Here is a 21,797-nt window from a genome sequence, read left to right as displayed (position 1 = left end):
CGGTCAGTATTCACGACAAGCCGGAAACTGGCGCCCAGGCTCCCGCACCAGAGGTTGCCCTGGAAACTGTGGTTAATTCTGAGCCGGGAGAGGCAGTGTGGGCGTACCACACCTCTCTGCCGGAGTCAGCCCAGGCTTCCGGCTCCGCGAGAACCCTCCTTGGTGACTGATACGAGTCATACCGACAAAGAAGGGCTGGGGAGAGGAGAGCTGAGCTGAGCCAAGAAGGGTGGGCGAAGAGGAAGGAAGATGGGTAGGCGCAGGATGCAAAGGTGGTATCCCTTGGATAGGACATTGTGGTACAGACCAAGAGTAGATACTTAAGGACTTAAAGTATGTGGAGTAGGGCCACACATTTGTGACTAGTCTAACACGGGGGACAATGCATTTGAATAGTCTTTGTTACAGTTGGTTTTGAAACAATGAGCAATCCATAGCAAATAAATGAAACTCTTAGTAGTATCTATGTACAAAAACAATGGTTCATAAACCTAGATGTAAAACTAAAATTTCTATAATGAAACATAAAACGTTCGTGATGGAGTTAAGATTCTAAAGTACCTGTAGTTTTATATTTCTATTGGCAGAATAATTGTTCCAGTTTGTCCACATGCACAGGAGAAAAAAAATCGGCTTTACATATTGCTTAACAACCTATGAGAAAGTGGATAATTAGACAAGTGTCACTCAGAACCATCTTCTCAGCATGATTCAGATCTCTCCAGGTTTGTTCACCAAACCCTCATTCTCCCAACCACAGATGAGGAAACCAAAGCCCCTAAAAGGTCATCCTAGAGAATGACTTTCCAGCATACCAAAGCCAAATTTGTCTTATGTGGCTTGCTCAGAATTTGAGGATCAGTGAATTTACCCTAGGTTTCTGGTGCATTCCCTTACCCTCCTCCCACCTTGCCCCTGACCTGATACCATCTTCTTCCAAACTATGAGGTCCAGGAAGACTAGAGTCATTACTGTGACATCATAAGGACCAGTTGCCATGGGAGACCTGCAGACCCAGCCCCTAGGCAGGGGAGAGCAGGTCCTACTACACAGAAGGCCTGGCCACTCCTCCCCTACCATACTGGCCCTCCATGGAAGCCTTGGTCTGTGCATTCTCTGAGCTTCGAATAAGAGAAGGTGCCTGGCTGCAGGGAGATGCAGCAGCAGAGATGCCACACTCCCATCCTGGGCCCAAAGCTACTGGGGAGATCCCAGGGACGTGCATGCTTGGGAAGGGAGAAACTCCTGATCTAGGCTATATGACTGGGCCAGTCATGTCTTCTTGAACTTGCTGTGTTTATTCTGGTGCCAGCATACTCTTTCTGGAGTAGAGAGCACAAAAGGGGCTTGAAGTGCTCAATGGGATCTCAGTGCCAAAGTCCTGGGCTGCTTAGGCCCCTCTGTTAGGGGAGCAAAGAAGAGTAATGGGAATTGATAGGAACTGAGGCTGGATACCCTGGGGGTTGGAGGATATCGTGTGAGCTGGTACTTGCATTTCCCCCAGATGCTGGACCCACTGGCCATCACCCTCCTGCTTCCTTTCTCTCTTGCAGATGCAGTGAGCTGGGCCCCAGGACACCCCAGCCATTCTGACACACCACCTAACATCTATGAGGGAGGGTTGGGGGCCCAGCAGCAGCAGGGCCCCAGTGCCCAGGGAAGCAAGCCTAAGAACTTCCGATTGCGACACCTCCGGAGTCTGGCTCTCTACCTGCCAGGCCACATGCAGCCTGCTGGCCAATGTGGAAGCCACTGGTTAGGCCGGCTCATGGCTGGGGGCAGCCTGACAAGGCCTGAAGACTCGCCTTGGCCCCTGGACCTGACACAGGGAACCCTGGGCCCAGGTAACGGCCATTGCTCAGCCCTTCTGGAAGCCCACCTGCCCAGGGACAGCCTGGGAAATACAGGTGAGCTCTGTTAAGGCAGGACTGGAGACATGGAAGCAAGACCGAAGGGAACCAAATGGGCCTTTTTTCCTTTCCTAGCCTTCTGCCAAGAACTAGGAAAGGATGCAGTAGCCAGGATACACTAAAATAATGTCATGTTCCAGGGGCCAAGATCTTGTTTAATTTTTATTTTTAACCTGTGTGCCCCACTATTGATTCAGACCATCCATGTACACCCTAAGTCCTTTGAAATCTCAGGGATAGTAATAATGCAACTGGACCGCAGCAAACACCTGTTGGGATATTCGAGGCAGAGATCTGAGACTAGAAGTTCTGGGTTGCTATCCTCAGTCTGTAGTTTGATGGGCCTTGGACAACTTTGCCTCAGTTCCTTCATTTTCACAGATGAACGATTCGTGACATTTCAGCTTGATGCAATGGCAATCCCTTCCTCACTATTTCCTCCAAGGAAGTAGCACCAAGCCCTTGAATTGTCTTGAAGGTTATAAGGGCCGAGGACCCCAAGGTAGTGTTTTAGATTGGGTCCCTCTGAGTGACTTCTCTTTCCTTTTTCCTCAGCTTCCAGTTCCAGCATGGACCCAGCCAAGGGTGTCCCCTCCCAGTCTGGCCCCCCCGAAGGCTTGGGACTCAGGCCCAAGAGGTCCTGGAGAGCCTTGGAGGAGACCATGTGTCCCTTGTGCAAGAGAACCCGCTCTGGGGCCTTGGAGAGAACATAGGAACCAAAGTGCCAGGGCTGGGGAACAGTAGGGGAAGGATGGCCGAGGAGGCGGCCAGGGTTACCAAGGAAGGGTTCGGTCCCAGTGGCAGCGCTCCCCACTGAGATGGCCCCCAGAGTTGCCTAGCTGGGCTAGTCTGGGGAAAGCATGAGGAGGGAGGGAGGAAGAAGATCCATGAGAGGGACAGAAGAAATGGAAGCATGCCCATGCCCTTACAGCCTGCCCAAACTCCGGTCAGCCACTTGTACCTGGGAGGTCAGGCCGAGCAGAGAATCGGGTTCCTGAGAGGCCAGGGAGTCCTCGGGTCTAATCTCAGTAAAAGCCAAGGCCTGCACCTTCTTGTCTGTTTGTCTTTAAGCCAATCAAGTCAACGTAACACTGCATCCAGTCCAGGGGGTACATGGGGAGTCAGGAGCCAGGCCTGGGGAAGCGTTGTGGATGAGAAGCTGCTGAACATGATAGCTCTAAAAGGCGAGCAGAGTCTCAGTAGGCCTAAACATAGGGCAAAGGGATGAAATGTGGGTTTAGTTTAAAGGAATGCAGACATGTTGGCTTAGATCCCACACTGCCCCCACAGGAGCCCATCAGGACTGGCACAGGCACAGCGATTGTATGAACTGGCAGGCAGTTGTAAGGACCTTTAAGAAACGGGCCAGTTAATGCTTTCAGTGGTGGAAGTCTTCAAGGGCACAGCCCTCTGCAGGACAGTTGCCTGCATGCCGAGCCACCAAAAAGATAGCAAGCTCCCCAACCCCGTAAGGACAAAGCACACAGTGTGGAGAGCCAACACTAGAGACAGGATGAGACTAGCGAGTCTATTTATTTGTAACGAGACTACATACTACAATTTATTCAACACTGGTCTGGACACTGCAATAATTATGGGACTGAAGGGAGACAGGTTGAGGCCTCTGAGTTGAATTTATGAATGCCCAAGTCAGAACCTTCTGGAAGACTCTTCCTTGACTACACAGGGCAAAAATGAAAACCACATGATCACTGAAAAGGGAGAGGATGCGGGGCTGGGGCCTCAGCACACGACCAAAACCGGTGAGGACTGGCCACCTGCTGGCTAGTTCTGTTGAAGAAGGGGGATACTTAACTGCTTTGGCCTTCCTTTGTGGGAACTTTTTCCTGAGGCCAGGCAGCCTTTGGCTGGCTCTACGGCTTGAGAGCCCTGAGCCAGGAGATGCTGAGGGAGGGAAGCACTCAGTAATGAGGCCTGTCAATAAAGCTGTTCTTCCTCAGTGTGGCACAGTGAGGGGCTGTGAGGACCCCTGCAAGGGCTCCTGTAACACTGCAGCAATTCTGGGCAGGATTCTGTCAGCAAACATTTGGGGGCACAAAGGAAAGAATGCTGGAAACTTGAGATGTCTGCTGCAAGCACAATTCATGGTACTGGCAGAGCCTCTACTGAAGGCCCACAGGCACCAGTTGCCTTCTGCTTCCAAGGCCAGGTCCCATGGGTCCACAGTAGCAGAGATGCCAATATAGAGCTCAGCTTCCTCCTGTCTGCATGGGCTCAGGCCTTGAAGTTTCAGCTTCTAGAAGGATAAGCAGGGAAGGAACCCAGAAGCCAACAGCTACCTGTCCTTGGCCCAGCTCCCAGTGTAGGTCAGCTATGTGGAGCATGCCAGGATTCAACAGGCAGGATGGTCCTTCTGGACAGGAAGAAGTGGACAGTAGAACACTGGGAACAGGGAACTGTCCATCTAACTGTCTATGGAGAGGACTGATTCCTGAAGCTCTGAATTCTTGTGAAGGGCCAGCCTTCTTTCTCTTTTCCCAGTTTCCAGCCTTTCACGGAGGAGTAAGAACCGTTCCCATCGCCTAAGCTTCTTTAGGGCATTCCTAAACAAGAACTGACATTCTCCTTGCTGTGCCTCTTTATTCTAAGGTTCCTGTGTCTTCAGGGTCAAAAATGTCCACACGTTTTCAGCAAAGTTCAGTCCATCTTGTGGGATGGAGCTAAAGGAGCAGGAGGCAGAGGAGAAACCTGGCCAGCCCTTTCCAGTGAGTGTAGATAGAGCTGCCGGGCCATTGGGTGGTGCCAGGGCATGGAGGCAGGACAAGGACTCCAGGTGGAAGGAGAGCCTGAGGGGGAGAGAGCATGGCACGTGAAGGCACTGCAGGATGCTTACCTGCCTCACTATCTGGCCTATGGGATTTAGCTGAGCCAGGGCATGCCAAAACGTGGGGATTTCTCTGGCCCACAGCCTCCCCGGGAACTTTCTACAAATACAAATACTGTCAGATTCACATCTGGATGTGTATCAGGCCTCTATGTGGATGCCCAATGGTGTGGATGCTGCGGTACCCAAATCTCTTCTAACAGCAGTTCTCTGTTCTCTTGGCCTGGCATTCCAGCTCTCAGCAACCAAAATGGTTGCATCCAAGCAGAATCTTATCTTCATTTAAAAGCTGTCACCATGGGAGGCCCACGCAGGACTTTGTACCTTTCCAATATTTGAATCATGTAAATCCATCATTTTTAACAAAAACAAAAACCAAAAAGAAAGAAACTTTGTTGAGGTCTTGGGAGACAGTTCAGTGGTTATGACGACTTGCAGCCCTTTCAGAGGCCATGAGTCAAATGTCTGCATCTACATGCACAACTGCCTGTCCCTCTAGCTCCAGAGGATCCAATGCTCTCAATTCTCAAGATACTTTAAAACAGTTCTTCTTTAAAAAAAAGAAAAGAAAAGAAAAGAAAAGAAAAGAAAAGAAAAAAGCCACTTGGGCTGGAGAGATTGCTCTGGAAAAGTTGACTGTAACATGCAGAGACAAGGATCTCTAGGGCTCATGAGCTGGCCCAGTTAAATCAATGAGCCACAAGTTCCATGAGAAACCCTGTCTCAAAATTAGGGTTGAGGAAGTAATTGAGGAAGATCACCATGCTGAGCTCTATGCTCCACAAACATGCACATGTGTATGCATATATACATGAACACACAAAAGTCCAGGGTATATCTGGACCCATTGTGAGCTGCGCACGGGTACCCAGCCTACAGACTTGTTATTGCTGCAAGAATCCGACTCCCCAGGTCCTACCTGTTCCTACCTGTTGACGACCAGTATACATGCTGCTCCTGAGCCAGCATAGCACCGGGCCTGCAGCTGGGGCAGGCTGATGATGGGCCGGCAGGTGGCCACCAGCTCCTCTAAACGGACAGCAGAAGTCAGACAGACAGGAAAATAGACTCCACAGAGTGCTGAGGACAGAGGCCTGGTGGAGGCTGCCTCAATGGCATTACATGGTACGGCTGTACTCAATGCCACCTTTGGTGGAAATGCTCGACCATGGCAGAAAGCTGCAGAGCAGGCTGTGGGCCTGGCGGTAGATCCTGTGTGGGATGGAGCAGGGGCTCAGGTTGGCTAGTGCTGAGCCCAGGTGCTGGATGTAGTCTGTGGGTTCTGTCAAGGAAGATATCCCATGTACCCCCATTTGCCTTGCTTGCATCTGATCAATGACCTACAGCACTGTACCCATATGGCATAATGCACTCAACTGGAGGCCAAGGGCCTATTAAACCGTAGAGAACACTAGAAAGGAATAGTGCACAGTGGAGCTGTATAGGACAATCATCATGAGGTAATTAACAAAGTCTGGGGGTAGGATCTATAAGACAAGTGTCCCTAGTTCCGAAGAGGGTCAGAGCCCACCCCCAATAAAGATGTTTTAGTAGTACTAGCCCTCGCATGCCCATTCATGCCTGACCTTATGTGAACTAGGCCAGGAGAGTTTTGGATCACCTCTTTTACTTTCCTCTAAAATGAATCATTTCTACAACACACAGGCACATGTGGTATATTTTGGGCTATTACCCTACAACTGTTGGGACATCTGATTTCCTTCCCACCTAACAAGGACATCATTAGCAGGAAGGATGGGGGTGAGTGGAATGCACCTTGGATTATGCAACTCCAAGGTCTGAACTCGAGTGTTGTTCTGCCATTGTTTCCCTTCTTCTCTGCATCCCAGGCTGCACAGGGGGCTGCTTATATCTGCTATGTCTACTGCTGACCTCTAGAATGGGTATTTTCCATATGGAGTGGATGGATTAATTCCTGGGCCCAGAGAGTTAAAACTTAACCTCCCTGCTGGGCTATAGTTGCCAGGGAGTGCTAGCTTTCCTAATGTATGCAACCAATCAGGTATACCCAACCTGTCCATACCATGAGCTAATCAAGCTAAGCCAGTGACTGTCACCCGAAGTTGGCCACAATTCCAGCTGACTCTCTAGGCAGGAAACCATAATGCCTTCTCCTGCTTCCTTCCAGCAGTAAAGGATATAAGATGGTCCAGGGAGGGTGGCCGCCATTGATGTAGAGGACATAGGTGAAGCCATCTTTGAGGACCCCTCGGATGGAGTAGTAATAGGGCAGATAGTGATGTTGCCTAAAGTCTCTGTTTTCATAGAAGTTTATTGCTGTGTTGTTGGTGGTAAGAACATGCAGGTAGATGGCTTTGCAGTGGTCCTGGGCGGTGGTTGAAATATGATCCTTTAAACTTTCTAGTAAAAGGGAACCTGGGGAAAAGAGACGAAGGTTTCCCACAGCTTCTGCAGGAGTCTCAAGGGTTACACTCCTAGATCTGAAACCAGCCTCTGGTTACCTCCCACCGTTAAAGCCCCTTAAAAGATCCTAGCCAGACTGATCCCATGAGGTACATGCCACTGTGGGCCACAGGTGACTCCTGGAGGTGCTCTGGGACACACAGTGGACTTTTACCAACCTTCCAAACAGCAAAAAGTGTAAACCAGCATGCAGAGAGTGTGGGAAAGGCGGGCCTGGGAAAGAGAGGACTGCTACTCCCTGCTGTGTGCTCTATCGAGTAGATAGGAATTTGGTGACAAAGTGTCTGACAAATGCTACAGAGTGCTGTGACTTCATTTATGTTTCTTATTCTGAAGTGAGAACATCTTGCCAGTGCACATGACTATGTGTGAACAGGACAGATAAAGGAGGTCTATTCCCTCCTGAGGCTGTTCTAGGGAGACACACTGGGAGGACAGGACAGAATCTATCCCCAAATAGGGATAAGGAAGAAGAGACTGAGGGTCCTCTAAACTGAAGACCTCAGAAGTGACCGGCTTGGGTTACAAGGGTGTTACCTGGCTAGGGAAGGGGTGGTTTCAACTATGAACTCTTGCTTCTTACCAATGCCATGTTTTCTGAACTCTTTCACCACTCCCAGACTGAGGATGTAGGCAACTTGTGTATCCACAGAGAAGCTGGAGGCTAGAATATCTCCATCCTAAAGAGAAAGTTAGAGAAATCAGGGCAGTGCAGGTGCACAGGCTCAAAGCAGACCCTATATGGGTTCTACGAGTCCACTCTGCATGTCCTGAAATGTGAAGCCATAAGGTGAGCAGAGGGAGAACAAGGAGGCAAGGACAGTCCCATTGGCCCAGAGGGACAACTGAGTTCAGACCCTGTTGGCAGAAGACTGCTACAGTGTGGACACCTACGAGGAACAGCTCAGGAATGGTGGGTTGCGACTTTAGGCCAGAAGCAGTCATTACAACGGCTAGGAACGGGGATAGAGCTGAACAGTAGAGCACATGTCTGGCATACGCAAGGCCATTCGTCTGATCCTAGCACCCCAAGAGAGGAACGAAAAAGAACATGATTGTCCACAGTGGTCACATATAGCCTGTCAACAAGCAGTGACAGTCACCATGCTGTGAGATGGTGGACCAGTGAAAAGTAGTATGACCTTTGTGAGTCAGGGGAGAGGGCACATATGCAGCCTCGCTCAGAAAACAGGCACAGAAGTTGGTTCTCTTCCTCCTCCATGTGGGTGCTGGGAATTGAACTCAGCCCATCTGGTTTTTACTGCAGAACCGTTTTGCCAGACCAGGTGCAAAGCTTTAAAGGTTTATAAAGAAAACATGAGGTCCATCCGTTCTGCTCTGCTGCCCATGCTGGGTCGAGCAGCACAGACACACCACAGCATAGCGCTCCATCAATCTCTAGTTCTGGACAAAGATGCCTCATGAGAGTCATGACTGTGACCACCACGAGCTTCCCGTGTTATTCCCACCTCTTAAGAATAAGAAAGACCTAGCATGTGTAAGGTTTTCCCTTCCAAGACAGGACACTGGCTAACTTGACTTTTCTACTTCCCATTTATCAAGTAGCTTCGGTATGTTAGGCATGGGCTGGGCTAGGACTTCCTCCCTGCCTAGAACTCTATACTACAGTTACCCTGAACAAAACAAACGGGGAACGGGGATGCATTTACTTCTCTAGTTAACAGAAGCTCTGGCTAATGATGATAGCCAAAAAGATAGACATGGAAGGGCCCCCAAGTCTGTGGAAAGGGTAAACACAGTCAAGAGACCCTCAGGCAGTATGTGTGGTGAAAGTAGATAACCACTTAGAAAAAGCCCCAGAGAGGGATCATAAGGAAACAAGGCATGAGCAGGTGAAACAGCATCCAATACAAGGAAGAGTCAAGGGGTGTGCTCTTTCTCTGTCTTAGCCAAGGGGTACTAGCCCGTGTGCTTTTTTCCTGTCTTAGCAATGAACATTGTGAGGCAGTGGCTCAGGAAAAGGCTGGGCTAGACAAAAAGAAAAGAAAAGATCCAAGAACTAGCTCCCCTAACCAACCAACCACTGTGCCAAGATAAAGAGTGTGTGCCCAGTGGGGTGACCTTCAGTGGTCTGGGTTCTTAGGAAGACATGTTTCTTCCTCTTCCTCTGGGAATGGGACTCAAGGCCTCCTGGGAATTAGACAAGTGCTCTGACACCAATGTGCTGCTCCAAACTCACTTCCTTCACTTCTAAAGAAACAACCTCAAGCAGGCTGGGTGTGGGGCGCACATCTTGGATTCCATCACTTGAGAGGGAGAGGCAGGTGGATCTGAGTTTCAGGCCAGCTAAAACACAGTGAATCCCTGTCTAGAAAGAAGGGAGTAAGGAAAGAGAGGGAGGGAGGAAGGAAGGGAGGGGAAAAAGAAAAAGAAACAAAAATAACCTTAAGCCAAACAAAACCATTTGCTGATTGGTAGGATTTTCTTTCATGAATGGTGAACTAAACACTGTTCTATTGCTATGACCAAAATTAACAGTAGATTCCCGCTGTACCCAACCACAGGGAACATAGCTTTTTAGCTGCACTTAAAAGTCCTCCAGGATGCACTTACCCAAATCTTTGAGAGTTCTGAGGTAGGTAAGTCTTTGGGTAGTCCACAAATTGAGTGTAAAGAAATACATTTTCACTAATCCCTAACTGAAACCTAGCATATTTCTCAACAAATTACAGCATTATTGGGGCTCCTGTAACAGTGCCAAAAGCACAAACCACAGGCATCTTCATGTCACACAGCAACGGGGCAGATTCCCAGCATGTCACTTCTGCTTGTTCTGACCTCACGATGCCCATCTTCACTAAGTCCACTAGTGTTCTTACTGTATCATTCCGTGAACAAAAACACGTGCCACTGGGGCTGGAGAAATAGTTCAGCAGTTCAGAACATGCTCCTGCAGAGGACTTGAGTCTGATAATGGCATCTTACAACCACCTACAATTTCAGTTCCAGGGGGATCCTCTTTGGTTCTTCTGAATATATACCCCGATTCATACTCTGACTTGCTACTCTGACTCCTCTGGTCACAAGCTGCTGAGAACAGAGGCCAGAGCTGGCAGTGTGACCCCACTGCAATACCCCTTTCAGCTGTCACAAGGGCCAAGCCTTTGATACACAGACATACCTCTTTATGTATTTTGGTCCTATTCTTTATTTCAGCTACTATCATTCCCACAATGGCCCCTCTGTAGGTTGCAGCAAGGGAGAAGAACTTCTTGTTGGACGTGATATCACGATACCATGAGTCTGGGTACCTGAGGGAGAGAACACACTCAGGTGAGTCAGACTACCCTGCCTATCACTTAGTCTCAAAAAAGCTACCTGTCCATGTGGGAATTGTTTATGTAAAGGATGTATGAAAGGGGGGACGCTCCAATGAAATTGTCTCCACAGAATAGTTCCTGGAGTAAAAGCACACGGCAGCCTGTGAGCTGAGACCTTAGGCCCTCAGTGACCTGTGAACACTTGGGTGATCTGTGAGGAATTCTGTGAGGGATGCTGCGATGGTTCAGCAGGTACAGGTGTTTGCAGCCAAGCCTTAAAAAAAACCTGAGTTCAATACCCAGGACCCATATGGTGGAAGGAGAGAAATGACTGCTGCAAATGGTCCTCTGTGAGTCTTTCTAGCTCTGGAGACTAGGCAAGGTGATTCAAGGAAGAGCCAAAGGTCACGGTTATGTAGACTAGGATTTACAATACCTTACTAAACACGGGTGGCGACATGACACGTGACTAAGTGATAGGAGAGGCTGACAGCCAGGCATCTGAGGGGTGCACAGGCCTTTAACTCAATGTCAACCTCAAGCTGTCCCTCAGCAGGGCCTCATTTCTGTCCTTACTGCACTCTTATTTCCTGGGACTACTTTTTAAAAAAGATTTGTTTATTTATTATATATAAGTACACGGAAGCTGTCTTCAGACACACCAGAAGAGGGCATCAGAAAAACTGCTGACAGTAATTTGGGAGTATTTTGGGGGCTAGTAAATGATCACCACCCAAAATGAAGGTCCAGAGGTAAATCTCTCAGACCTCCTGCTTCTTGTTTCTCATTCTCTCCCCTGAGGTAAGACATGTAACCTAGAATTCTTCTACTCCAATATGGACGACAGAAAACAGAGGAAACCCTTTCCTCTAAAGCCGAACTGATTTTCTGCATAGGAGGAGGTAGCAATGAAAAAATTCTCTGTCCTGTCTTGTCTGACAGTAGATCACCGTTAATCTTGAGGGTCAGCTCGACCAGACTGAGAAGTGCCCATGATTTGTGCAATACCTTTCTGGGTGTGTCTGTGAAGACGCTGACAGTTTCACAATCTGCATCGGGAACTGCAGGCTCCCTGTAGAACCACGGAAGGCGGGGCTTGGCTGGAGGAAGTGGGTCACTGAGGGTGTGCCCTTAGGGGCAACAGCTTGCTTGTGGCCTTCTCTCTACTACTCCCCTTTACCCCTGTCCACTGTAATGTGAACTGCTCTCTGCTACAATGTCCTGGAACCTCTGAAGCAGTGGGAAATGACCCTTGTCATCCTTAGGCTGTTTCTGTCGGGTATTTTGGCTACAGCAATGACACAAGTAACACAATCCTCATTCCAGAAGCGTCCTACCCAGTGGCAGGAAGAGGGACAGCTGCTGAGTCCAGGGGGAGTCCAAGCAGACGGGCCTCACTGTGTCCCCACCTTCAGTCTGTTACGAGAAGGTAATACTCTGACCATCTACAGCACAGTTCATGCTTCAGTGAACCTAACTCACCATGGGCGGTGCCATCCCTACTGAAGGCTTCCCGACAGGAGACCCAGGTCAAATACATTTGCTATTCTCTCCTGCTAACCCTGTCTTTTATTAAGGCAGTGTCAGCCATGGTTTTCATGAAGGGCAGGATCCGTCCCCGTCCTGTACAGTACACAGAGGGTTTTATCTCTAGATATTTTAGCCTCATTTATGACATTTTTAAATGAACTGGAATATGGTATGCACTGCTCTCTAGTCAGCTTTCACTTTATATTGGGCAAAAGAAGAGGAAGGAAAGGGAGGAACCTTCTGTCAGTAAATACACTTCTTTAACAGATTTTTGTCCCTGGATAACTAACAACCCTATTTAAAGACGGGATCTCTCTAGCACAGCCCAAGATGACTCCAAACGTACTATGTAGCTCAGGCTGGCCTTGAACTCCTGACCTGTTTCTGCTTCTACTTCCTGAATTCTAGTATTCTAGGCATATGCCACCGCACCAGCAGCATTGCATTTTTATATGTACATATCCTAATCTATCTAACCAACTTCTTACAAGGAAGTTGCACCCGATTATAAGCAGCAGTGGGCATCTTGGAAGTAAAATTTCTCACAGAACCTCTTAAGAAAGGCGAGCAGCAGACAAACAGAGGCCTGAGGCCTACTGCCTAGTGGGCCAACTTTAGACAGCAGCTTTGGAGCATTATGGTTCTCCAGGCCCAGTCTCGCTTCCTCCAGCTTTAGGAATTACAGATCTGTGCATGCAGCCTCTGGCAACACAGAACCCAGAACTCACTCAATGGGGAACCAGTCGCCACACAGGTGCTTCACAGTGTCTATGTCATCGTGGCAGAGGAGACGCAGGCTGACCTCGCTGAGGGCGCTGGAAGGCACCACCTCTGTCATTCACACCTGTGGGAAGAGGAGACAGCATCACCAAAGGCCTGCTTACCTGTTCCTCTAAACCAGGCCAGGCAGTGGGGGAGGGGGAGATGGCTAGTGGCTTCCCACGACTGAGAGAATGCTCTTCTGTGGTTGGCTTCATGCACATGGGGAGGAGCTGGCTGCCTCTGGTCCACTGGAGCAGCACCCCACTCTTCAGCTTCCCCCAGGAACAACCACAGCTCCTGCCTAGCTGGTCTTTTATCTCTTAACTTCTGTTCCTTCTTCACTTGCAGGAAGCAAAACGATTCAAAGACCCGGACACAGCAGTCCCCAGGTGAGTGGAAGCCGGTAAACGATCAGATATTCAGGGGGAACCGCACTGGTTTCATCACGAGAGGGCAGGTCACTGCCTCTCCTCCCTGTGTAGCAAGAAAAACTTTGTGATACTGAAAATAGCCAGATGCTAGTGACTATGGAGGGAGGGGAGGGCTGAGGCTCACACCCATTGGCCTCAGGCAAACACACTACCTCAAAGCCATGCTCCCAGCCATCTGAGTGTGAGACAAGGTCTCCCGACGTTGTTCAGGCTGCTCTGGAACTCACTCTGTAGGTCAGGTCTGGAGAAGTCAAATGCTGAGCTCTACCAAAAGGGCAAACCACCATTCTTTCTCTCTAAGTGGGAAGCAGGTAACTCAAAGGAAAAGGACATTACCTTTGTCCCAGCTTTCTGGGAGGAGCTGTGCTGTCAATCTCCCATGGCTGAGGTGAAGGACTTTCTTACAGAACCACCACCAGGTAAAAGTAAAAACATTAACAAACTCAGTGTCATCACTGTGGACTCTCAAGTCCAGAAAGACTCCTCAGAGAGTAAGAGACCAGCAGGAGAGGGCTGCTGCAGGACAGGCCAAAGGCACAGACACTAAGTACTTAGCACCGAGGACTGAGCCTGTGCAAGGGAGACCTATACCACCAGGCCAATCTCACCAGTGTCTGCCTCATGGGAAGCATCTACAAGGTCAGCTCTACATCTCTCTCCTGCCTAGGCAAGCTCCTCTCGCTCATCTCAACAGCATCTTTCACACAAGCTCCTCTCAGGCTGTAAACACGTGTGGCATCTCCTCACTTCAACAGAACCTCACTAAGACACCCGTGCTAAGCATCCAGTGCTCTGCCCCTTTCCTACTCTCTGTGTCTGGAGTTCCATCTGCTGCCTGCTTCCCTCCTCAGACTCCACATCGCTCCCTGCAACACTTTCTCAGACCTTCATCTCTCCTGTCTACAGCGGAGGCAGACATTATCATAAACCTTTCCTCAAGCAAGGCTTGAGCAAGATTATCAAAAGCTTCCCATGTGCAAGGCAGGAATCACAGGCCCAAAGGCTCTTGAGAATTCGAGATTTCACAAACACAAGGTTTATTGTTTTGTAAAGCCAACAAAGACGAATTCTAGGCGCCTTCCTTTAGGAGAGATGGAGAAAAGGAAACACACGAGTGACTGACACAGGACGCTGTCTTAGTACATCAGCAATCTGGGCTCAGGGCCTGAAGTGTGTGGGGGGAAGGCAGCAAACACTACTCACGGCGTGTTTGTTCAAATGAGCAGCTGCCTGTGGGTGACAAGTCATCTCCATAGCTGCCTGTCTGCTTCCAAAACTCCAGAGTAGGACAATGAATACTTTGCAGAGTGACAAGAAACAAACACCCACCTCTCTATTTCCAAACAGCATCCCTCTTAAAAACCAAGTCTCCATGCTCTGAAGGGAGCCTGTAGCATATATATTGAGCACATATGATTTGAGACACATCCCTTCAAATCCAAAAAAATGATATAGGGTTCCACCTGTAGATTCTAGAACTGGCAAAAAAAAAATGATACTAGCAATCAAAAAGTGGTTATATTGGGGAGACTGACAAAGGGCTTAAGGGTTTTCAGAGCCAGACAGGATGGGGGAAAATGAGAGTATGGCTGAGTCAGCAGAATGCTTGCCTATCAAGTGCAAAGCCTGGGCTTCACTCTTTAGTGCTCCCTAACTATGATCATGGTATCCAGGAGGCAAAGACAGGAGAATAAGGTGTTCAAAAAGCATTCCTGGCTACAGGGTGAGTTTGAGGCCAGCCTGAAATAACGAGAATGTTTCACAAACAGCACACACACATATGGAAGCCGACAGGATCATGAACGGCTGACCCCAGGCCTTGAGAGGCTCAGGCAGAATAATAGTGAGTTTGAAACCAGACGTGGTATGTAGGCAGACCTACCTTAATATATCACGTAGTATAAACCAGCCTTCCCCTACACCAAATTCATATAGACCTGGTTTATTATTTGGCCACACGTTCATTACATCTCAGCTGAAACCAGCGTCAGATGGGGAGGTCCAAGTCCAGACTTAATCTTTTATCTGAGTCAAAAAGTCTCTCCATTTCATACTAAAATTAATTTCTAAAATTCATGTGACAAAGTCAGGCTTTGCTCAGGAGATTAGAGGTCAGAAACAGTTGGCCACACAGAGGAGGGTAGCACACTGGGTTATCATTTCTATACACTAAACTAGCTTGCTAGAGAAATCCTGTGCAAGTGCACTGAAGTGTCTGTTTACTAGCTGGCAGTCCTTTTCAGATCCACATCAGGCTGAACAACAAGAACAGAAAGCACAGAGACCCTGTAAAAGGCTAGGGCCAGAAGATGCGGTACAGAGAGGAACCCTACAGTTCTACCACTGACGTGCTGTGGACAAGTCTTCTCGTACTTTGTACTTCCTTAGTTGTCTTCTGTTGCTACGGGACTTTCTGACCAAAAGCGATCTGGAAAAGAAAAGTCTTATTTGTCTGGCAGTCTGTTTCAAACAAAGGAAGCCGGCACCTGGGTTAGAGACAGAGGCTCAGAAGTTCAAGATCATCCTGGGCTGCGGAGAAAGTCTGACACCAACCAGTCTGGACTACACAAAACCCTGTCTGAAAAAAGATAGGAAAATGTCTGCCTGGCATACATCACTAACATCAAAGCTAGACTTCTGTAGGGTTTATCCAGTCCAAGAACTCTTCTGCCACTGTACAGAGAACAGCTACAAGAGCCCCTCCTGTTGCTAAGGGACCCAAGAGAAACAGAAACCAGGCTACCCAGTTCAAGGGAGAAAGCACAAGGACAGAGGAATTTGGTTTCAGCGTCACTCAGCAGCGCTCTCCCTGCGGCAGACCCGCCCTCCTGCCTCACCAATCAATCTTTCCATCCCTAAGGGGGTCGCTTTTAAAAAGTGTTCTCTCTCTATTGTTTTCATTTACCTTCCTCTGGAATTTAAAACAAAACAACAACAACAAAACAAAAAACCATGGAAGGTTTAAATTTTGTATAAATATCCACCTGATCATGAAGTCAACTTTTTGACTTTCAGGATCAAAGCCAGGCTCAGCAGCAACAGCGGTGACCGTCACTGAGAACACTCACCCGTCTGAATTTTCCTCAATAATTATGGCAGATGTCACATTCACCACTACTAGCTTTCATATTAGCCGAGCCTTTAGGCAATGAGCTTGTCTTATTTTATTATTAAAAATAAAGACTTCGAGTATAAAAATTCCTAGCACATCTTGCATTAAAATCATCTCACTGGTTGTTTTAACTAATAATGATAAGGAAACTTTACAGCATCTTCAAAGTACAAGAAGAATTAATACCCACCAGGTGCTAAAATAGACTGAGAGGCATCTATGCACTGACGCTGGAAATAACTGTTCTAAGCCCAGATTAAAGTTGTAAAGAGGCAACAAGGAGGCCCTTGGAGGTGGGCTGCTGAGCTTCCTTGCAGAGACATCTTAAAGGGCTCTTGTATAAGCAATTTTGCTTACACAAAATCCAAAATTAAAAACTCTGCAAATTCTAAGGTAGCCATTTCACAAAAGGGTTAAAGCAAACAAAGGCTCTATACTTAGGAGAGGGGTGTCCTACAGGAGGATGCATGGGCTGCAGGCCTGCTCACCGTGAAGCTCTCGCCTGGTGTGCACAAGGCCTGGGGTTCCATCTCTACCACTGAAAAAGACACAAAGGAAGCAAAGCCAGGGGCTGGAGAGTTTACTCAGTGGTTGGGAGCAAAGGTTAAAAGAAAAGAAAAAATACAACAGAAGGCAGAATCCTGTATTCATCCCACCTCCACACAACTGTGACTAGTCCTTCAGGGTCCATGAGGAAAACGACTTTACACAAGGAAAGGCCTGCCCGGTAAGCAGCTGATGATGAGGAAAGGCTTGCCCAGTGAGCCCGTGTGCCCAGACTGTGCTCATTAGCTAGACCGAGCAGTTTTGCACACACTTCAATGAAGGCTTAGAAGGAGAGGCCAGAGGATAAGCCAAGCAATCTGAAACGCTGGGAAGGAGTGCAGCAGCAAGACCATGAGGTGAGTCACTTAAAACAGGCTACAACTGCAGCTCCCCGGGCATCTTTCAAAGACACCTAAGTACGCACAGCACTTCACAGCCCTCTGGGAACATCAAGGGAACAGCAGAAACCCTATGGCATTAACATTTTCCAGAAAAGAACCCCTGTCGGTACTTAAGGAAAAAAAATTACCCACCGGACTTCTAAGCCTTTGTGCTCAAATCAACCCCATTTCTGGAACAAACGAGAAAAATGCCTTTCTGAGGCAGTCTTGCTAACACCCTCTATGCTAGTCAGTACAGGTCAGCATCAAACTCTTAAAGGAAAAAGACAAAAAAAATTTACCTTTATTTTATGTATGTGGGTATTTTGCTGACATGTATGTCTGTGAATCATGTCAGTGCCAGAAAAGAGTATTGGCTCCCCTGGAACTGGAGTTACAGACGCATGTGTGAATTGGCATGTGGTGTCCCCCATCCAGTGGGGTCCTCTGGAAGAATAGCAGGTACTCTTAACCACTGAACCACATCTCCATCCCTACCCCCGCATCAGACTCTCAATTCTCCAGCCTGAGCCTGAACAGTGTTGGGATTACAGGCACAAACATCACACTGGCTTCACTGAATTTACTGTAAAGATTTATTTACTACTGTGTGAATGCCTGCATGTTTATTGTCTCTACTGGGGTGTCTGGTGCCCATGGAGGCCAGAAGAGGGTGTTGGATCCCCTGGAGCTGGAGTTTGAGGTGGCTGTGAGTAGCCTGTGTAGATTAGGAACCAAAGTCAAGACCTCTGAAAGAGAAGCAAGCATTCTTAATGGCAAGCCATCTCTCCAGTCCTCTCATTTCATTTTTTAAAGGAATAATGTCTATTCCACAAAAATAAATAAACAGGGCTGGAGAGACGGCTCAGCAGTTAAGAGCACTAACTGATCTTCCCAAGGTCCTGAGTTCAGTTCCCAGCAATCACATGGTGGCTTGCAACCATCTGTAATGAGATCCGATGCTCTCTTCTGGGTATGTCTGAAGACAGTGCCAGTGTATCACATATACAAAATAAATAAATCTTTAAAATCAATCAATCAATCAATCAAGCTAGTTGGGAGCTTTGAAAACCAGTTTATTTGCTTGGGACATGGTCTTGCTCATGCTTACTTGAAAATTCATTATATATCTCAGGTTGGTTTCAGACTTGTGACAATCCTCCTGCCTCTGCCTCCAGCGTGCTGGGATTAGAAGTGTGTGTGATTATGCTCATAACAAAATACCTCTCATCATCTTATGGAAACAAAGGGAACAAGGACTTTCTCCACCATTTGTTCTTTGTCTCTACTCACAACCACCTCCTCCTCCTTAAACTCTGAATTTGAGTTTGCCATTTATTTCTAGCAACAGTGCCCGAAATGCCATGCTATTCCTAGGGTGCTGGGTTACGAGTCTATTTTAGGATAAAATCGGGAGTCATCCACTAATAATTTGAAGAAACATTCGAAAGTCTTGATGCTATAACACAACTGATTCTCATCTTTTGCCCTAAGACAAGGTCTCTCTCTACATAGCCTTCACCTTCCTCGAACTCACAGAGACCCACTAGCCTCTGCTCCTCAAATCCTGGGACCAAGGGGTGCATAGCACACCTGGCTGAATCTCACCATCATTTTGGGGGTGCGCGGTGTCTCTTGGCCAGGTGGACATGAACTGAGGCAAAGACATGAAGAGGCCTGAGCTGGGACACAGGACAGTTAACCATCACTCGCTGTCACATTCCTGGTCACTGCAGCTAGGAACTGTGGCTACATTAGAGTCACTGTTATGACCCTGTCAACCTCTGAACTGAGGTATTCTAGCTCCTTAACTGCTCAGCATTACTCTAGATCCCAAACCACTTCCTGCAGAGTACTAGCTCCCAGGTTAGATACCTTTCTTATCACCCCATAAACACTGAGCAAGCCCCTGTTGCTCAGAGAAGAGAATAAACTCATGTACGTGTCTTTGCCATTTAAACTCAAGGGCCAATGAACAGCATGAGTTATCTGGGCTTCAGACAGGCCCTCAACCATCCAGCCAGTCAGCCTCCATAGACCAGGCTGATGTACGGGAAAGGCAGTCTGCCTCAAGTTACAATTACAACTGTTTGCTGAATCAAATTCAGGGTCTGAACTGGGCCTGCACCAGACCCGTCACCTCCAGCATCACTTGGCCGGCCTTGTACTTGAAAGCACTTCACAACACCTGCAACAATACAGCCCATACCCCAGCCTTGCCTGCTGCAGAGGATGCACCGAGGTGTCCAAACCCTTCCGAGGGGCTGTGGGATGAAAAGACATGTCTGGTAAGCAGCATTTTACTCAAGTGCATGGGAACACTATCTTATTTGAGCAGAGCAAAGAGACATCCCATCTCCTGCCTAGAGCTCAAGTTCTAATGACTCCTGTCTCGTCTCCATCTGTCTGTTCCCTTCGACTTCAGTGTAGGATTTTATCCACCTGAGCTTCTCCACAGTGCACTAAGGGACGCCGAGGCACCACAATCTCTACTCTTGGACACTCCTTGGTCATGGATAACCTCTGCTTCCTGATCTTGGTTCAGGACTATCTTTAATCCCTCAGATCTGACATCCAGAAACCTTCCATTCTGGTCAGAAGCATGTTGTTGCTGCGCAACTTGGACAAGTCAAATCTAAAGATACTCTCCACACGGTGTGTGGGTGTGGTTAAACAGTGATGACAACCTCTTCACGTTACAACTGAAAGATGCTAAAGATAGTAAGGACAGACCACACACAGACTTAAAAAAAAACAAATTTGCATGTTTTACGATGGTGCTGGTGTGCTGACACCAGACCAGATATAATTTTGTGATAAGTTTTAACAATTCTTATAGAAATCCAGCCCAGGAAGCCTGCCATGGTCTATCTAGGTCTATAAGATGAAATTCTATCAAACGACAACCTGTTTGGATACCAATGCAAACCCCACTGTTAAGGGGCTTATGTCCTGTTGTAGACAAAAACCCTATGAGGATGTGTGTAGAATCCTCTAGTCTTTGACCCTATCAGTACTGACTGGCAGTTCACTGGTGGGTGTGTCTCCCTGTGTATGTACTTATATGCTGTTTTTGTCTCAGGCCTTCCTCTTCCTGACATGGCTGGTAAAAAGGTCACAGGAGCAACTCTCCATGTCAAACGGTTAAGAGGTCTGAGTCTCTGCACAGATGATTTCTGGAGTAACATGACTTTGCCTGCTCGGTCACACAAACCAGCAGGCAAGCCAAGACTAATTCAAGGGTTTTGTGTTTCCAATATGTTGAAAAATGAAAAGTTCTTTGGTAACTTTCTTAATTAGCACTCTAGACACCACGGGAGCCACATCGTTAAGCTCTTATTCTCTTCTTTCAAGACCAAAGGGTGACAAGAATGACCCAAAAGCACTTGGCAGAGTTAAGAGATCAATAAAGGAGCCACAGTTTATGTTTATTTGGCTCCCCAAGCCTTGGGTTTTGACATCAGCGAGACAGGCAGGCATTTGCTGGAGGTTCAGGAAAGGCCCAGAGTAACCTCTCCACAGCCCTAGCCCAGTTTTCTCAGGAGAAAACAACACTGGTCATAGATCCCCTTTTCTCCTTGGCAAATCCGGTTTTTCCAATCCAGAAGAAATAAGCCAGAGTCGATTATGGAGGGTCAGCTTAGCTTCCATGTGCCGGAATACCAAAAGTACTGCTGGAATTTAAAGACGCGACGGACCTAAAACAGGGCCCTCCGTTTTCACGAGAGAAAAAAGTCGACAATTACCCCCAGCGCAACAAGTCCCTCAAGTGAAGCTGGAGCTAGAAGAGTCGACTAGACAGACTCCTCACCTCCAGCAAAACCAGAGGATGCTCCCAATTCCTGCAATTACTGGCGGAGGGTCCCCAGGAAAGGCCAATTCCCGTCGCCCCACCGCACCCTCACCGCCGCCGCCACGGAACTGTGCGCCCAGAAGCGATCCCGCGCAGGGGTGAGTAAGGGGCGCGCTCTCCGGGAACCCCGGCCTCCCACGGCCCGCCAGTGCCCTCGGGATCGCGACTGCGACCTCCCCCATAGCCACCACTTGTACCCAACGAGGCCCCGGCTGCCTCACCTCGGACGGGAGCCGGCGGCAGCGGACGGTGTCGCAAGGCTCAGCGCATCCTGGGGGAGCCGGGAAGCCGGACGTGGGACTGCGGGGTCCCCCGCGACAGATTATGTAACCGGCAGGGGCCGCAGCCGGGACTGGGAAGGCGGCCCCACGGCACTTCCGCCTCTCCTGCTCTGCGGGCGGCGGAGCCCGGAAGATCATTGGCCGCTGCGCCATGTGGCACCGCCCTCCCTGACGACGACGACACCATCTTGGGAGCGGGCAAATCTCGGACCAGCCGGCTCCTGAAGCTGCGGAAGCTCAAGACTGCTGCGAGCCGCCCAGCCACCCTTGTGTGTGCGTGGACGTCGGCGGCCGGCCGGGGTTTCTGCGCCTTTCCGTGAACAAGCGGGTCAGGAGCCCCGAGGCCTCCCAGTTCCCGGGACGCAAGGCGGAGCCGCTGGCCTGCGCTTCCACCGCTGGAGGTTAGTAGATGCCGGCGGTG

The 21,797-nt window shown here is 48.7% G+C and overlaps 3 protein-coding genes across 5 annotated transcripts in view; 1 reads left to right on the top strand and 2 right to left on the bottom strand.

The window, feature by feature from the left end:
* Positions 1–2,917, bottom strand: part of CLUAP1 (clusterin associated protein 1) — a 30,269-nt gene extending 27,352 nt beyond the window's left edge. Inside the window, exon 1 of one of the 2 annotated variants that reach the window (XM_080942253.1) lies at positions 2,872–2,917. The gene's annotated coding sequence lies outside the window, so the exon portion shown is untranslated. Of the gene's footprint in view, positions 1–561; positions 652–2,871 lie in introns of those variants that run through there. The other variant, XM_080942255.1, reaches the window with a different exon arrangement.
* Positions 66–2,640, top strand: LOC308440230 (uncharacterized protein C16orf90 homolog). Of its 2 annotated transcripts, none has more exons than XM_080942260.1 (4): positions 66–253; positions 588–725; positions 1,554–1,907; positions 2,466–2,640. In XM_080942260.1, the coding sequence occupies exons 2-4, from the start codon at positions 707–709 to the stop codon at positions 2,621–2,623; spliced, it is 531 nt and encodes a 176-aa protein (XP_080798386.1). In that variant the 5' UTR covers positions 66–253; positions 588–706; the 3' UTR covers positions 2,624–2,640. The 2 variants fall into 2 exon arrangements, with proteins under 2 accessions (XP_080798386.1, XP_080798385.1); XM_080942259.1 differs by having other exon boundaries at positions 568–725.
* Positions 2,918–5,817: 2,900 nt separating the features above from the next.
* NAA60 (N-alpha-acetyltransferase 60, NatF catalytic subunit) lies at positions 5,818–21,450 on the bottom strand. The gene is made up of 6 exons (XM_080942258.1): positions 21,317–21,450; positions 12,740–12,855; positions 10,343–10,472; positions 7,784–7,880; positions 6,918–7,152; positions 5,818–6,030 (listed from the first exon to the last, which is right to left on the bottom strand). The coding sequence occupies exons 2-6, from the start codon at positions 12,847–12,849 to the stop codon at positions 5,874–5,876; spliced, it is 729 nt and encodes a 242-aa protein (XP_080798384.1). The 5' UTR covers positions 12,850–12,855; positions 21,317–21,450; the 3' UTR covers positions 5,818–5,873.
* Positions 21,451–21,797: the final 347 nt, after the last annotated feature.

The sequence above is a fragment of the Micromys minutus genome (assembly GCF_963924665.1).
Source record: "Micromys minutus genome assembly, chromosome: 31".
NCBI lineage: Eukaryota > Metazoa > Chordata > Mammalia > Rodentia > Muridae > Micromys > Micromys minutus.
Note: the sequence above shows the minus strand (reverse complement) of the source record. Positions and strands in the feature narration are given on the sequence as shown.

Bases quoted from the DNA above. Each gene is read 5' to 3' on its own strand.
- LOC308440230 (XM_080942260.1), top strand. The intron at 1,908-2,465 runs GTGAGCTCTGTT...CTTTTTCCTCAG, and splicing joins GGACAGCCTGGGAAATACAG to CTTCCAGTTCCAGCATGGAC.
- NAA60 (XM_080942258.1), bottom strand. From the start codon at position 12,849: ATGACAGAGGTGGTGCCTTCCAGCGCCCTCAGCGAGGTCAGCCTGCGT. The intron at 7,881-10,342 runs GTATGTCTGTGT...CTTTCTCTTTAG, and splicing joins GGACCAAAATACATAAAGAG to GATGGAGATATTCTAGCCTC. The intron at 7,153-7,783 runs GTAAGAAGCAAG...TCTTTTCCCCAG, and splicing joins GTTCAGAAAACATGGCATTG to GTTCCCTTTTACTAGAAAGT.